This window comes from Patagioenas fasciata, chromosome 2, assembly GCF_037038585.1.
Source record: "Patagioenas fasciata isolate bPatFas1 chromosome 2, bPatFas1.hap1, whole genome shotgun sequence".
In the NCBI taxonomy this organism is placed as follows: domain Eukaryota; kingdom Metazoa; phylum Chordata; class Aves; order Columbiformes; family Columbidae; genus Patagioenas; species Patagioenas fasciata.
In genome coordinates this window covers 14,931,382-14,944,817 of record NC_092521.1, presented here as the reverse complement: position 1 = coordinate 14,944,817, position 13,436 = coordinate 14,931,382, and the positions used below count along the sequence as shown (strand labels likewise).

Genomic DNA, 13,436 nt, shown 5'->3' with positions numbered 1-13,436 from the left:
CTAAATAATAAGGAAAGAAAACAGAGACTGAAAAGGGAAAAAAAACCAAAACCAACCCTGTAGAGACTAGAAATTGCAAAGGACACCACACTATAGGAATGTAATTTAATTGCAAATAAATTAGGCATTTGACTAATAGTTTTCTTAGCCCATGTTTCTAGCAGGTTATTTATCTAGTTAAAACATACACTGATATGCACTGAGGGTTAAGACATAGCACAAGCCAAAACTCGCTGCAGTTACAGCCTAAACACACACAGGTACTTTCCAGGGCCAGGACACAAGCCTGGGATTAGTACAACTTGACTTTTCCTCTTGAACACGCCGCTGGTTCAGCCTGTGCAGCCTGACGAGGCCTCACCAGGCCGCCACGTTTCCCAGCCCCGGCCCCTTTGCACAGGCCATCACCACTTCTCCGGCACTGGGATTTGAATTTGTCATAAAACCTGCAGAAAACTAACGCTACCCTGCTGAAAGTAATGAGTTTTCTATCAGTGTAACTATCTGATCTGGCTCAGGGCCAGACAAGCACTGTCACCACCATGACGGGAGAGCTGGGAGAGCTAAGGGGGACGGACGGTGACAGCCCCAACCGCGGACACGGACATGCCAGGGTTTTTAAAACACTGCCTAGCAGCGGGTGGTTAAAATCAGATATTCACAATGTTAAATAAAGGCAAACTGTTTTAACTACATGATGGGCTGGTGGTTTTCTCATGCAAAGACATTTTAAGCTCAATTTTACAACCTGGAAATTATACAAAATTTTGAGACTGAAACTTCTCTCCTCTTCTTTGAAAACTTATTTGTGATGAAACTAACAATGTGGCTCTGTTGCTATCTACTGGTTTTGCTAATGAGTGAACATATGTCCAAAGGAAAAAGGTAAATCAGAAAGGCTTTCATTTTATACTGGGGAAAAAAAACCAAAACCCAAAAAACAACAACAAAACCAAACAACCTCAAATACACTGTTATGCCATTTGCCTACATCTTGTTTGGACAGCTTGCACAGCTCACAATCTTTCTGTTATCACTCCCTCCTCTGAATTAGAGCGAGAGCAGGAAGATAAATATAATACTGCAATATACAGCTTGATACCGAAGAAGATCACTCTGCTGTGACATGCCTCGCACTTTCAGCTCTAATACAATGATATGGTTATCTAGGGTTTGAAGAGACTGAACAGCCTGTAATATATTAACACACTTTTCATTTGGAGATAGTGTCAGGAGCTGAGAAACAACTCCAATTCACCGTGGTTATTTCCCCTCCAGTGTCGGGTGTTTTCTCCCATCTGATCTCCGCTCTAGATTTGTGCCCCGTGCAGGCAGAGCAACGTGAGCAGGAATCAAGCACTGGGTGGAGATCTAGTTTGAAAAGCCCAGAGAGGCACTTCTGCAGCTTCAAATATTAACATTATAAGAGACAACTTGCAGCAACTCCTATTTTTAAGCTTCTCAAAGGAGTTTTGAGATCATTTTAAGCAGCCCAGTGCCTGTAAGATATTTGACATGCAGAGAGCAGAACAGTATCTGGCTGCAGAAGCACTTTTTCTTTGCTCCAAACCTACATTTAAAGTGTCATTGGCACAGTGAGGACAGGGAAAGACACAGAGTTGGGGTTTCATTTAGCCTGGCGCCTGGCTACAGCTTCAGCTCCCCCCAAACCTGTCATACTTCTGCTTGTGTGGCTGACTGCTGAATTGGCAAAGGCTGCCTTTGCAAAACCACTTTTGCCAGAACACCTTTTTGTGTTTGCATTAAAAAGGCAAAAGTGTAGATAAAGCTTTTGGCAACAATATCCTGGACTATTGGAACAGAAGTTACAAACTGATAAAACAAACTAGTGTTTCCTCAGCATTTTAGCTGTCTCCAGTGCAAGAGACAAATTTGTTCCTCATGAAGGAACTCAACAGTAGGTGGATGAGTGTAAAGAGAAAAGCAGCAACGCCTGTTTCAGCTCCTCTATAAGCCACAAGATGTGCAGAACTATAAAGACGCGGGGAAAAAGAGAGATGGAAAACACATTTCTACAAGGGTTGAAAGGATCCCTGGAAAGAAAAGGAGCAATTAACACACATATGGAAAAGCTCCTCAGTCAGGATGACATTACTAACATCTTTTTATGTCTTTGGTCACTAAAAGTGTCTTTACAGGGAGCATTAAAAAAAAAGGAAAGACCTGGAAAGACTAAAACCCACATGTAGCTGTTCCTGACAGTTTAGCATGCTTGTTAATCCCACAGGTCTCAGTGAAGTGAAAAGACAAATAAAGGGAAGAAAAGGTGATGGGGAGTGCACACCCCTCATTACAAACCAGCGTTTCTCTTAGTTACAGAAAAGTTCTAGGATGCTGGTGATTAATACAACTCCCTAATCCTTGGCCAGTTTCATAAACTCTTGCCATAAGGTCAAGGTCAGGACAAGGTTAGTGCCTTAATAAAAGAGGGATTATGGCATCTCTAATGATTGCTTCTGGCTGTTTTTCTCCTTACCTATAATAATGCCACAGTGAGTGATTGCTTTCTTAAGGTGATGCAGAGCTCTTTGCTTTACATGCTGAAGGCCCCTCACTGCCCACGCCGGGGCACAGCCAGGGACCTGATGGATATTTCATGCTGAAGACCACAAATTCAGGGCTGTCTTCACAGGGAAGTTCAGTGGAGGTGGAAGAATCCTGTTAGCATGAGATTGCATAGTACCTTAGATAACCTACTATTTATTTTAATGATACCCACCTGAGGGAGGCTCCGCTAATGAATCTATTTTTGTAGTACCATAAAGGTTGAAGTTTAGAGCTAAGTTTAGAGCAGAGACATATAAAAAATGTCAAACCAGGAAATAGCTTAATGAAAGCAGAGAGTAATCACAGCAAATTACAGTGACACTTCTATGGGATTACATTTTGCATTCCCCAAACAAGCAGAGGAATTCATCTCACTTAGCCCTGTTCCATTTTACTGAGAATTGACTGTAAGGATAAGCTATGTAAGTAGCATAATGCAATGCCATAAAAGCTGTTTTTAAAGTTACAGTCTAAGATGCTTTTCAACACGGAGTTCAGATTTCTTCCCACTGCAGTATACGGAAAAATAGCAACATATGCCACAAAATATCACAGAGAAAAAAAAAAAAAAAGATAATATTAGGTAGAATACAAGGCACGTGTTTTATTTTCTGGCTACTAATAATGAGGTCCCTTTCTAAACTCTAACGTTTAGAATCCAACCACCAGTGGATGTGGTAGGGAAGCTCACCCTATGTCCTGGTTTTGTTAAAAAACAAGTTTCTCTTTTAGTTAATTTTGCCTGTCGGCTCAAGCCTTCATATTAGCTGCATTTCCCTGGAGAACCAGACACATGTTTTGGTAAATCTAGCAATGGAATGTAAACTTATTGATAAGCACGGATGGACATCTCGCGAGAGGGGCAATGAGAAACTGGTGACGAAGCGACTGACCAACGGTGTATAAAATTCCATTCACATGAATACTTCATATAAAAGTGGGAGATCACAAGGATCTCGTCCCTTTTCTCTTTCTCTTTTTCCTCATGGCTGACATTAGGAGAGGACCTTGCTGGTTGTCCCTGCGAACTGAGGCCTAGTGAGAGACTGAATCCAGCTCTGGTTGGCTACAGAGTCTAATCCAGGACTTTGGGTGCTGGCTCTGCAGTTGCTGAGACTTTCAAGATTGGTTTTGTATATTTTGTATTATTTCCTCTATTCTTATTAGTAGCATTAGTAAAACATCTCTAATTTTTCCAACTCTCTTCTCTCTGTCCTTCTTTCCCTCCCGATCGCCTGTCCTGAGTGGGAAGGGGGGAGAGTGAGGGGCAAAAGGGGGAAGTGGGGGGTAGAGCAGGTTAACAATACATCTGCCAGGGTTGATTGTCACCCCACAATCTTAACCCTCGACACCCTAGGAGAAGAGAGCTGGTATTCCCAGTATGTTTCCAAAAATTACTGCGGAATTTAATGTCTCCCCAGTGGCAAACCCAGACTTTGCATGAGGAGCATCTAGAAAATCTGTGGTCAGCACCTCACGCGGGTGCCTTGAACACCTCCTCTGAAACAGTGTATATACACTTTACATATATTATACATGCACACTATCTATACCTTCCTCTCCCATGCTTTGGGTTATCTTTCTTTCACCCAGGCTTTACAGCCCACAGTCCAGTAACAAAAAAGCAACTTCACATCACTTTTTATCATATGTAATGATTTTCTCTGCTTTTCAACAGATTTCCAACATGAGAAGAAGTTGGTAACTTTTGACCTCACTCCATTACTATTGCACTGCTCTGGATGGTTAGTTTAATGCAAAAAACCATGTTGACTTCTGGATAACAATGTCACTGCAAATCTCTCAAGGCTAATTCTTGATGGCAACCACTCTAAATACACTGGAACACGCACAGAGCCACAGCCTGGCCCTATTAAAGGCAACACAAGTTTCACCACTAAATTCAGCAGGACCTTGAACCAGTCCATAATGAGTAACGTGAAAAAAGATCTCAGTCCGTAAAGAGAAAAAAGAGGAGGAAGAAGTGCATGAATAGGATACTGTGTGTTAACCATAAGGAAAGGAAATTCAGAAAGTAGAGGCATGCCATATGTGTGCTTAAAATGACCTGTGAATATTTTATATAATATATATAAGGTCTATGTGATCTGCTACAGAGCAGTTACCCTTTCGGAGAAGCATATTTTGCAATAGAAAAAGCCTCTTATGGGAATGAACACAAAATGGAAAATGGGATTAAAGACCACATGGCTGTACAGTTTAACACTGTTAAAATCTACTTATCAATGCTTTGGTGTTTTAAACCCCAATGATTCCCCAAAATTTTTACATTTTCTCCAGGACTAAGCCCAGGATTGTGCAGTCCTCCCTGCTCTGCAAGCATGGAGGGAGGGACAGGGAAACACACAAAATCTGCTTGAAAGGTTTTGCAATCTTTGACTCACCACAAGTGGTGTGGACTGACCCACATTTTGCTAGAAATTAATGGTGTGCCTTTGTAAATGACACTAGATTGAAATATGGCGCCCGCAGCTGTGGCTCCCTTATTTCCCTTATCTGCAAATTTCCAGGTAGAGCTAAAATGTACAGTATTTTTTCAGGCCAATTGCAGTCAGCTTTCCACACCTGTGCTGGATCTACAGGTTGAAAGGGCAGTGTGTACACAGTGGCCATTTTTCCACACACCCCAGGTGGAGAGGCAGACGTGCTCTGAATGGCTGCCCAGGCAATACCTGGATAGGAGGTATTTCTAGGCACAATCCTAACACTGTTACTGTAGAAAATCCACACTTATTAGTTGTTAAAATGCCTAGAACAAATTCTGAGAGTACTGATTTAAAACCAGACCATCTCATACTGACAGCCTCCCTGTGCATTCATGGGTTGGCTTTCTACAGGTCAACAGATCTCAAATTACTTTCAAACTGAATACTATCGTTCCTTTGCGGCATAAAATATTTTGAAACTGAAACTGTGCAAGACACAGGGTAAGAGTTGCAATTGCAAGCTTGCCCTTCTGTGAAGACTACCTCAAATGCAAGGTTACAATTAAGAAACAAGCTCCCAGATACAGCATGGACAAGACCACATGCTGCAGACCATACCCAGGTCCTGCAGCCAGGCACAGCAGGGTGGTGAACCATGGACCGAGAAACTGGTTACTTCCCAGGCTGGGAGTCAGAAGGTGACATCTCCTATATATGAACAGGAGCTCAAGGCTGGTGTCAGTTCTTGTGACTCATGTCCCATGCCACAGACTGTGACAGATCATGACACTCTTGATGGAAAAGTCTTTGTTAATTGGCATACAGAACTGAAGACTCAGGGAACCTTTAGGTTTTTTTTTTGTTTGTTTAAAAAGCACAGAAATTGGCACATTAATGGAAACCTAAATCAAAACTCAGAACCTCATTTAGCTTCTCCACTTCCACACAAGGCTGAATTCAGGAGCAAGGAGCAAAGAGCAAGTGAGAAAGAGAGAGCTTAGAAATGAAAATAAGAATGTTTTCGTTACCTTTTCTGCAAGCCAGCCTAGATGCCTAATCTCTCGACTTCCAGCAATCCCTGTTTTACCCAGCTGGTCTCTGACCTCTGCAATCACCCTGGGGATGAGCTCATTGACACTGGAGTGGATGGCATTGAACCAGGCCTGGGCTGTAGCCGAATCTTTACTCCTGAGCACCACGGTGTGCTTGGCATCAGGTGAATGAACTTCAATAAGTCTAGAAAAATGGGGGGGAAAAAGCATTATGTTCACTCAGGTAGCGTTAAGCGGCTAAATGTATTACCTTGCTTAGTGTTAGCAATGAGTTAAAAAGAAGGGTACTAATATCAAGACCTATCACTAAAAACTTACCTTTACAACACTTGAATAGAGTAGAGTCATTTTAACTGCAGTCACATCTGTACTGGCATGACAGTAAAATACTTGAGAAGGGGATTTGCTAGTGCTGATGCAACCCCACATCTAGCATGTCAACAGGAGTTCCACATGTAAAGGCAAGAGGAGCATTCACCCATTGACATTCTCCCAACACGGCAACCACCCAGAGGTGCATGGGAGATGACTGCAGAGAAGCTGGGGATAAGCTGTTGCCTTCTTTAGTTGCACATAACGGCACGCCCGGAGTTTCTCAATGGGCTTATTTTACACATACAGGGCTAAATGAAAACCACCCTCAACCCAAATGGAAGAGTTTTCTTAGGACCGCGCTGTGGTTTCAGTGACACCACTAAGCATCAAGCAGAAGCCCAGCATAACTGGCCTTCTCCAAGAGTTACCAATATCCTCAGTGCTCCAGTTAGATCCTGCTAACAGCGGCAGCAAGAAAGTGCCTAACCACAACTGTATGATTGCTGCTGGCAAGCATCTTTCACAGTTTTCCAAACCTATGTGGATACAGATTTTATTTTTTTTTCCCAAAATATGTGTTTGCTAGACCATCCTGTGGGCTTCTACTTCACCACTGTGGTTTGAAAAGCATAGATGAACACAGCTTTCAGGAAAACGAATCCTGCCCATCGCTGTTATGGGACCTGTGCCAACACCTTTGCTAACAACAACAACAAAAATGCTTTGAGAGGCAGCTGCATCTATTTCAGCTCTGTTCTCAGTGAAGTTATTAGTGGGGCTTTTTGTGCTCTTTATAGCTTTGTGGGCCATTTTCACTTGAACATTTGTTAAATAACCCACTAAGTAATAGTCTGGTTTATTGTTATCTAGTGATTATAAAACCAAGCTCTGGTCATTGCCCATCACTCAACTCCATATCACATTTGTGCTTTTTCATTATACACATACAGTGATTGCCCCTGAACATTACCCACACAAATTTGATGTGGGATCTGAGCCTAAGCACGTAGTTCTGTCCTGTGTATTGCTGCCTGATCTCTGGGACACACAACGACTCCTTTCTGTAGCAGAAAAGTAATTAGTTCAGTGGAATTTATTCAGGTTGAGGTTCAAGACAGCACTGTCTTACAAATATTTGTTATGCAATTAAAAAATCCTGCAATTTGGAGCTTAACTAACAATTAAGACATTTTAATTAATTGGTTAAACCAGAGCAGAATCCAGAACAGAGGGTGACTTGATCTGCACAGCTCTCTGGGGCTGGGAGAGTGAGGCCCGCTGGTCTTGTGTTTGTCCACTTTGGGAAGGGGAGATCTCCACGTAGACACTGCTCTAAAGATAGAAAAGGTCATGATTTTCCAAACTCAGCAGCTGAACTGTTCAGGGTCCTAAATCATGGTTTGGATAGCTTAAAAAGTGGGTTGATTTTTCAGAAAGCACTGAGCGAACACAATAATGCATGTTTCCTCAGTATAGCTGCTGGAGCTCAGCACTGTCTGAAAATAAAAGCTTTAATTTAGTCACTCCAGAATGCACCAGGATTCAGTCTCAGGTACCAAAAACTCCTTATTATAGATGCCGAAGAACTCATGAATAAGGAAAGTGGCCTCCCCAACAGTTATAATTTAGCCATTTGTGTCTGGTGATCATTAAAATCATGCATGTCTGTATTCCCACTGTATTCAGTGTTGGTGCAGCCTCACCTTGAGCACTGTGTGCAGTTTTGGGCACCACCATTCAAGAAGGATGTGAAGGTCCTTGAATATGTCCAGAGGAGGGCAACAAAGCTGGTGACATGACTGGAAGGAATGTCATGTGAGGACTTTGGGCTTTTCCAGTTTGGGGAAAAGGAGGCTGGGGGGTCACCTTATTGCTCTCTGTACCTTCCTGAGGAGGGGACATGGAGAAGGAGGTGCTGAGCTCTTCTCCCTGGTATCCAGTGAGAGGACACATGTAAATGATTCGAAGCTGCACTGGGAGAGGTTCAAATTGGACATTAGGAGGCATTTATTTACCAAGACAGTGGTCAAACCCTGGAACAGGGATCAAGGCCTATGCCCATCAGTGTTTAAGAGGCATTTGGACAATGCCCTTAATAACAAACCTTAACTTTTGGTCAGCTCTGAATTGGTCAGGCAGTTGGACTAGATGATTGTTGTAGGTCCCTTCCAACTGAAATGGTCTATTCTGTTCTAGTTACTACATCCTGGTCTGGCTTTCTATCAGAAACACTGCTCTCCCACTGCCTTACGAACCTGAGTTTGAACTCGTTTTTGTAGGCAGCTGTCAATGGGAACAAACTATACAGACTTGGATTTTCAAAGCACATTGTAGTAATCGGTGAATCATTGCTTATTACTTACAGAGCACTTCTTGGCAGGAGACCTCACAGCATTTTACAAATGAGGTCAGTGACAGCAACCCCACTTCACCACCAAAAAATGGGAAGATGCATAACCCAGACAAGGCAGGGACCACGCCAGGAGCAGCACGCAGGATTTTCTGCACTCTACCTCCTATTTTAATACATTTTTAAAGATAAAAATTATTTGTTCAGCACAGCAGTATTGTGCTGGTTTTGAAAAATGTTGATGCACTGTATGGATTGTGTGAAACAATGCTATTAAGCCTGTGGTTTCTACAAGGGACTTCCACCTCCAAAGCTGCTGCATATCATGCAGTGAACAAAGTGTTGAACAAGGACTATGAAGATACAGAAGAATGCGCTGCTTTTTCAGTTGCAAAGGAACAGCAGCAAACTCGTGTCATTTCTTTTTAAGTCGGAGTTGTAGCAAGCTCTGTTTTAAAAATAAATTATCTAGAACTGAAAGAGCTTCCAAATGGCAACTTGCTTCCCTCCAATTCTTACATGCTTAAATAAATTCTTAAGTAAAGCAAGCAGATGAGATACAATTGAGTATTTTGCTACTTGGGCTTTCATTTAATTGTATTTCCCTTGATGGTGTCTATTGAAGTATTTCTGCAAGAGTTCTGTCCCCCCTAAAATAATGAACATTTAGACAGCTCTTTACAGTTCTGTGTGAGTGATTCTAAACTATGCTTATTTCAATATATACACATTCTACTGTGATATCAATGTATACATTCTAGTATACACATGCACACACACATACTGAACTATGCTTGCAAAAATACTCTCAAAATATCATCCCTTGGTGCCTTCTAATGGGGTTATTTTTGGGGATGCCTTGTCAGTCCCCAAAGTTTGATGGTGACACGCTAACAACTGCAGAAAGTCTACCTCATTCCCTGAGCTGAGTCACAGGATTGGACAATACATGGTATATTTCTCAAAAGTGAGTTCAAAACAGGAATAAATGCTGCATCTGCAACCCTGACACTGAATCCTTTTATCCACAGCACTGGTCCAGCCCATGGAATACATCTGCAAGCATGGTTCCTGTGCAAGCTGCTAGGTAGTGTACCTTTTTTATTCATACCTTAAGGACAAAAGTCTCAATCTATCTTTTAGAAACCGGGCTTACAGATTTCTGTGGAAGATCCAGGTCTCCTGTCTCTGCAGTCAGTTGGGATGGAGAAACCAACAGAAACTAAAAATCTTCCCAGAAACCCATGGACTCCAACTGCAACCAGATGCGGGAAGTGCTGCGTCCCTATAAAGTCTTCCCTTCTCTGCCGTTCAGCCTACGCTGCTTTGATTCACCAGTCCTTTCAGATGATACTTCTTGTATAACAGCTGACTGATGGCATTTCCATGTTTTTTTGAAACGCAAAATATAGCAGTGACCTCAGTAAACTCCAGCACTAAAGCACTTACATGTTTCCAGCAGTCCAGCCATTGTAGCTTTGATTTGTTCCTTGGCTAAACTGACCACCGCTTACTGACTTCTGTTTATCTGCAGTTCAGTGATAAAGTTCCCTTAATTCCCCACTGAACTGAAATATTTAGGGCAATGCCACAGCTGTGTTTATTCTCACACTCCACCACAGCTATGTAAATACTGCATATGGAGCTGTTTCTGATAAAGCCCATACCAACCCAAAGGAATTATATGTTAGCTCTAGATGATTGCCAAGATGCGCGGCATCTCTCCAGCTTGGCAATGCATATGAATGATATCACATTTTCTCAGAGATCATTTGGCAAACCTTATAATAGAAGAGTAATTTTCTCTCTCCTTCTCAAAGCGTCCCACTGAGCTGAGGAGTGTTTCCAGCATCCCCTTCTCCACCCGCAGAACATGGGGCTGACACAAAACCCAGCGCCTCCAAATGCTGTAACCTTGCACGTAAGAGGCCAAAATTCCCTCCCTCACTGCATCATCCAGAGCTTTTACTTTACAGAGGATTAGAAGAAGCTGAAAGCAAATTTTTGATAGGCCATACTCATTCCACATTTGATAAGGCCTCTTTCTGTAGGAGTGTTTATTATCTAAGTAATACCTTTTATCAAGTCTCTTGAAAGCACTTCTCCCACCAGAATTGGCTCAGGACCAGATCAGGCACTGATTTACACCTTGCGCCTTTTCCTGGATCAGATTATTTATTCAGTGACTGATTAAAGTGTGGAGTAAATCCCTTGAAGTTAATGATAAGCTGGAGCCAGAGTTACTTGAGTCCATCATGCTACTTTGATTTTGCACTGCCACAGCCAGGAATAAAACATTCTGCCACTGACTCTGCAAACTTAAAAAGGGGGTGACAGCCAAACTGCTCACTCCATCTTTTCCATCACTGTCTGCACATGAAACCACAGTAAGTAATTTTGTTGATTTCTGAGTGTGCAAACACAGGAGCCTTTGCAGCATAAGGGAAGTATTTAGAGAAACACATAGACTATATTTAAATAGCTGTAGGGGTTTTTTATAAAATAAATGAAAACCCTGTCAAGATTAATTTTCAGTTCTGCATGCAGCATCAGGAGATGAACTAGGAATAAAGTACATTACAATTAAGCAATGGAAACTTTGGGTTTACTCTATAAGGAAAACATTCCATAGAGAGACTGTTAGGCTTGCAATGAATTCCCCAGCATACAATGAAGAAGCGTCTTCATTTGATACACCTAAATGGATGTGAAAGCAATTTTACCAAGCAAGTGCTATTTGGTAATCAAGTGGAATTTTTCTATGTGAAAGTCTCTTGGTCCCCTCACTGTGACAAGGGTACCCACTGTATCAACAGTTACTTGCTGACCTTCAACTTACAATAGTAAAAATAATGTAGATACTCATTTCTCGGGAGCCGGACTAGACTGACGTCCAAGCAGAGGGTGTACGTATTACTAACGAGCTGCCACAGTTGATTTCATCTCTATTTGCTGCCAGCAGGGCTTTAATAAAAGGGATATCAGTGGAGTTGTGCTGCATGCACATAAGGAAAGGATTTGGTTCTGCAACATGCAACAGACTTGCTCACCCCACTGTGTGTCGATGCCAACTAATCTGCACAGCACATCGCATACTGCAGTGTCCACCCAGAACAATAAACCCATCATTTAATAGTTTTTAAATACCTATGGATGTTAAGGAGCAGAAATCTTTCACCACACGGCCCAAAAGACCTTATCCTTATATTTGTCTTTCTTGAATTTTTCTTTTGTATTCTGGTTGTAATAGTGCTGAATATTGGTAGTGCAGGAATACAGAGAATTTGATTTAACCTTTCAAAGATGCTGCCTGAAACTTTAAGACCAGTTGTTGTTGTGATTGCTGTAGTCAATACATTGACCACAGCTCCCTGAAGCAACACTTTCACAGCAAGGGGGAAAGTGTATTATGCTAGGGTAAAAAAAATGGTTTGGCCACAAAAGGTGCACCTCTACCAAAGCCACAGCCAACCTCAAAACACCTTCTGCGGCAAAGCAAACATTCTGCAGCTGGAGATGCATCTGGGCTAAGCAAAAGGCACCTGACTGTAGCTGGTAATAGTGGTAAATGAAATTGAGATGAGGATTGGATGCTGCTGCATAAATAAGAGATCATGGGCTTGGAGAAGAATTAGATGTCTTCTGAGAAGGAACACCACTGTTGCTGTTTGGCCGTGCTGTAGTAAGACCCAGGGGAAAGAAGGGGACATGATCCACAAGCATGGATGAAAACTAAGAGGGAAATGGAACAAATGAGCAGGGCTGCTGAGAGATCGGCTCTGTCTTCTGGATGAATTGTCACAGGAGAAATTCTCCATGGAAGAGACAAACAGCAGGTCCATCTCATCTAGCAGGATATGTCTCAATGTCTTATTATTTTATACATCTACTTTTTGTATTCCATAATGAAGAAATCCCAGGGATCACAGTTTAGTTGCCAAGTGAAGCAAACCAGAAGCTGGACTGTTCAACAGCCATAACAACAAAACCACAAATTCCCTCTGCATCAATTATTGACCTCTAAGCACTGAGGAGAGGGCACCACCTGGGAGCCAGCCTCCCAGGGATGCTGCCAGCCTCTTCAGGGACAGCGGGCATGGCTCACCTCCTGGCACCTTCACTGCTGGCAGTAAATGCATCTTGCCATTGAATAGACTCAGAGATCAATGGAAAAGCTGTGCTGCCATCCAGCGGGACCTGGACAGGCTGGAGAGTTGGGCGGGGGATAACCTGATGGAATTCAACAAGGGAAAGTGTAGAGTCCTGCATCTGGGCAGGAACAACCCCAGGTTCCAGTATAGGTTGGGGAATGACCTATTAGAGAGCAGTGTAGGGGAAAGGGACCTGGGGGTCCTGGTGGACAACAGGATGACCATGAGCCAGCACTGTGCCCTTGTGGCCAGGAAGGCCAATGGCATCCTTCGGTGTATTACAAGGGGGATGGTCAGTAGATCGAGAGAGGTCCTCCTTCCCCTCTAATCCGCCCTGGTGAGAGCCCATCTGGAATATTGTGTCCAGTTCTGGGCCCCTCAGTTCAAGAAGGACAGGGAACTGCTGGAGAGGGTCCAGCGTAGGGCAACAAAGATGATTAAGGGAGTGGAGCATCTCCCTTATGAAGAAAGGCTGAGGGAGCTGGGGTTCTTTAGTTTGGAGAAGAGGAGACTGAGGGGTGACCTTATTAATGTTTATAAATATATAAAGGGT

At 42.7% G+C, this 13,436-nt stretch overlaps 1 protein-coding gene across 1 annotated transcript in view; it reads right to left on the bottom strand.

Moving 5' to 3' along the window:
• The window catches only part of SNTB1 (syntrophin beta 1), a 116,400-nt gene that overhangs the window by 36,470 nt on the left and 66,494 nt on the right, over nt 1-13,436 (bottom strand). Inside the window, exon 3 of the mRNA XM_065831035.2 lies at nt 6,044-6,251. Within this exon, the coding sequence (XP_065687107.1) occupies nt 6,044-6,251 (208 nt within the window). The remainder of the gene's footprint in view (nt 1-6,043; nt 6,252-13,436) is intronic.